Below are 4,387 nucleotides of genomic sequence, written 5' to 3' on the forward strand. Positions count from 1 at the left end.
GGTTGTTATTTATCTTCTCATTAGCTAAATTGTAAACGCTATACTTTTACCTTTTGTTGGGTGAATTTCCTATCAAGATTCTGGTTCTCGTTAAAATTTTTCGGTTTATATTATCTTTTACTTTTGGGGTGTTATATTGTCTGAGCCATATAACAGATATGGTTGATTCGCACAACCATATCTTTGCGTTCGGTAAAGCTTAATCATTGATTTCAGTGGTTGATTCGCACAGCTATGTAATAACACTCCTATGTAATCAGCCATTATTTTTCCCCAACTACCCTCACTTTACTCTCTACCCCAACTACTCACACTAAATTGAAAAATACAACCCTAAATAGAGACGCATCTTTGCTCACACAACTATTCCTCACCATTGAAGAATCACTCAGTTCCTTGATTGATACTCCACAACCCTGTTCGAGAAGCATCTTCGCTCACACAGGTATACCTCACCATTGCTTCGATGTGTGTTTATATGTGTGTGTCTGTGTATTTAACTGGTTTTGTGGGTGTGGTTTTGTATGTGGTTCTATGTATCTTCGCTCACACAGCTATGGAAAACCACCCTGCCACGCAACACAGAAGCATGCTAAAAAAGTTTGATTTTGTTCAAACATGCACTTTCCTCTACATTCTATCCTAAATTAGAAGCAGGCTAAAAATAGTTTGTGTATTCTTCTTCATGGTAAATGGGACAGCCCTTTAGATTCAACATTATTAGCTGGAAGACAAATCTCTCATTCATCCCATCAAAGCATCCTTGACAAACTATGCTGACTGATGATACATCAGGGTCATGAGTTTGATCATGATTATCTGAGCAAAGCCAAGAAATATAACTCATTATTAAATCGACTTTCAAGCCATTGACTGTACTTATCAGAAAATAAAAGTTGTTGACTATTTTACATGCTTCTTAATCCTAAAAATTATTAATTGTTTTACATGACTCAACATTATTTGTGGGTCTGCTACTGCTACTATATATCTAAATGGAAAACTTATGCTCAAGTGAGCATATTGCTACTATATATTTTAAATTGTTAGATGGTTGTTATATTATGAATGTTTGGTAATTGGTAAAGTTTGATATCTTGATAAACTGGGTAAAGATTAGTTCAAGGATTGGGGTTATATCATTGTTCATGTCTTTGCCGATTATGTGTTTCCAACTTGCTGATTTTCAACCGATTAGGTATGGACCAAACGGCCGATTCACAACCGCAAATAAGGACTAGGATAAGCTGGAAAAACATGGTTGTTGTAAAAACGTTTCTAGAAAATTGCATTCTTGAGATAGCTTTGAACGGAAAGGAAGGTGAAAGTCTAAAATCATTGTCCTGGAAGAAAGTTTTTGACTAATCTGAAGGAGATTCACAACTTTCATGTGGATAGGAAGCAAATGCGTAACCACTATGACTAATTAAAGAGAAAATATGGGGCGTGGTTGAAACTTAAAAATAAAACGGGGAACGTGTATGATCCTTCAACTAACTCGTTTAATTTGACATCTGAGCAATGGGAACTCGAGATTCAGGTCACTTTCTTGTTATATTTTTTTCCTTCTATTTAAAATTTGATTAGTTACTTATAATTATTTTTGTAACACAGTCAAATAATATGTTGAATCATTAAGAACAATTAATCTTCCATTCCCCGAGTTGTGTACGCAATTGTTTGAAGGCGGTGTTTCAACGGGAATTGGAAGCTTTGGACCGCTATCAAATGACCTCGAGCCTTCTGTCGAGCCTTTCTTTGTTTCCAACAATGAGGAAGTAGAGATCTCTAATTCCCACCCACTTCCTAAACTCCCGTATCTTCAGCTCGTACTCAAGTGAGAACAAACAAGAGAAAAGTTAGCCAATCTGACATAGATGAGGGAGATTTTGTCAGTTCTAAAAGCTTTGGTCGTAAAACATGGGAACCCCGAGGGTGTGGAGCCTCCTTCTTACATGATTTGTCTTCAAAAACTCAATGAACTTGGATGGCCAAAAGATGGTCCATTGGACCATATTGCAATGGCTCTTTTTAGTGACAAGGACAATAAAGAGCCATAGTTGATGATAACGCCCGAATATGCGGTTGATTGGGTTAAGACGGTTGGAGATAAACAAGGCTACAAGTAGGTGGTTGTCCGTTTGGCCATTGATGTTTAGGATTATGCTTGTTTTTTTGTTGATGCTTATGATACATTTCCAATGACTTTTTTGTTGATGCTTATGACTCTTTTTGGCCGTTGATGTATTTGGAATAAATGCTTTAATGATATTAGGTTTTATGTTATCAAGTTGGTTTTTATGATATTTGGTTGATTTTTGCAAGTTGTTCTACGATTATTATTGCAATATTAGATATATATATATATATATATATATATTGTTTACAAGTTGATTTACGATTATTTTTGCAATTTTAGATATGTTGACTTACAAGGAAGAACGTTTATTGGTAACTCTATTATTTTGGTATTTAAGACGAAGAATAAATTCTTCAACAAGAATCGAGAGGATACGAGATAACACTTCAGCTATGAGTGGACATGAATATACACAAGAGTTGCTACATGGATCTAGTTTGCAATGTCAGGAGTTGATGTGTATGCCTCGTGAAGCATATGTATTACTATGCAATCACTTTAAACAAAGGGGTAGTAGCTATGTTTTTGACAATGATCGGACATAACGAACGTTATAGAGTGATCAAACGAAGATTTCAACATTCCATCAACACTGTTCATAGTTGTTTTCATGAAGTTCTATAAGGAATGATGAAGTTTGCGAGAGAAATTGTCTGTCCAGCAGCGTCTAAAACAAACACATAGATTATAAAATCGGCAAAGTCGTTTGAGAGAAATATTTCCGGTAAGCTTTGTTTTTGTAGTTTTTTAATAGTTAAGTACAAATTTTTAACATTTTTCAGCAATGAAGGATACAATTGGTGCACTAGACGGGACACTCATACATGCAGTCGTGCCTGCTAGTCAGCAAACTGCATATAGAGGAAGAGGAGGTGGTCAATGCTACCAAAATGTTCTAGGCATTTGTGATTTCAATGTGATATTCGCATTTGTTTGGCCTGGATGGGAAGACATTGCACATGATTCTAGAGTGCTAACCGAAGTTGCATTTAACCCAAGTTCTGGTTTTCTTTTTCCACCTGAAGGTATACATCATTTTACTTATATCAAACATGTTTAATTTGAAATAATGCATGTTTACCTAATCAATAGTTGGATGCAGAGACGTGCTTTAACTAAAGAAGACAAGTTTAATCATGCGCATGCACAACTTCGAAATGTCATTGAGCGTGCTTACGGTGTCTTGAAAGCTAGATTTCAAATCTTGAAGCAAATGGCTCCTTTTCCATTTACAAAACAAAGAAATGTGGTCATTGTTTGCTTCATGATACACAACTTTATAAGAAAATGTAATATTCAAGATCAACTTTTCATGGAGTACAACGAAGACACCATTTTTACCAATGAAGAAGAAAATGTTGGAAGTCGAGAAGCGGAACTAGATGGATCACAATGGGGTGTTAATAGCACACAATATATGGCTAATTTGTGTGATCAAATTGCAAATGGACTAGTTTCAAATGTTTGATATTTTAAATTGTATCCAAACTATGATGTTGACTTGTTTTTATTACAAAGACTTATTAATGTTGTTTTGATTATAACATTTAACTCATATAATTATGTTAATCAAGTTATTTTTATTTAAAAACTTTTAAATTGATATTTTTTTATAATTATAAATCATTTATTCAATATTTTCATCAAACTGTTATTTTTTTAGACAAAAATAGAGACGGGGTAAAATGGTCATTCCTGACATTCAAACTGTTTATTTAGCACAACAATCGAACAACAACTTATCTGTTAATATACAAACAACTATATACATACAGGTCTTAACAGTTAACGAACCAAACAGCCCCTAAGTCCATTAGCTTAACATCGTTACATGTGTACCCTTAAAAACAGCATGTGCACGACACATGTAGTTTTGCCAACTATTTTCATCTTCAACTAATTATAATATTGTACAAAATGCAATAAGTAGCAGGAAAATTAATTAAAATATTTATTTGAACCAAATGATTTTACTTTTTAGCTATTTCTTTTCTAAAATAACGAAAATAGTCATAGGTCTACAATTTACGAATGAGTCAAAATGTAAGGAAAAAAGAAGTTTCTGAATCAGGTTTTTTTGCAGACCTATAACTAATTTACATTTTCAATCCCTACAATTATACATCTGGTTCAGAAACTTTTTTTTTACACTTTGACACCTCCACAAATTGTGGATCTGTCAATCACGGACCTATAACTATTTTTGTTATTTTGAGATAAAAATGACTAAGAGGTGAAACCCACCTT

The 4,387-nt window shown here is 34.0% G+C and overlaps 1 protein-coding gene across 1 annotated transcript; it reads left to right on the top strand.

The window, feature by feature from the left end:
• Positions 1-2,924: 2,924 nt before the first annotated feature.
• LOC112506170 lies at positions 2,925-3,608 on the top strand. Its single transcript, XM_025110192.1, has 2 exons — positions 2,925-3,165; positions 3,442-3,608. The coding sequence occupies exons 1-2, from the start codon at positions 2,925-2,927 to the stop codon at positions 3,606-3,608; spliced, it is 408 nt and encodes a 135-aa protein (XP_024965960.1).
• The last annotated feature ends 779 nt before the right edge of the window (positions 3,609-4,387 follow it).

Source organism: Cynara cardunculus, assembly GCF_001531365.2.
Source record: "Cynara cardunculus var. scolymus isolate 2C chromosome LG 2, CcrdV1, whole genome shotgun sequence".
NCBI classification, from domain to species: Eukaryota; Viridiplantae; Streptophyta; class Magnoliopsida; order Asterales; family Asteraceae; genus Cynara; species Cynara cardunculus.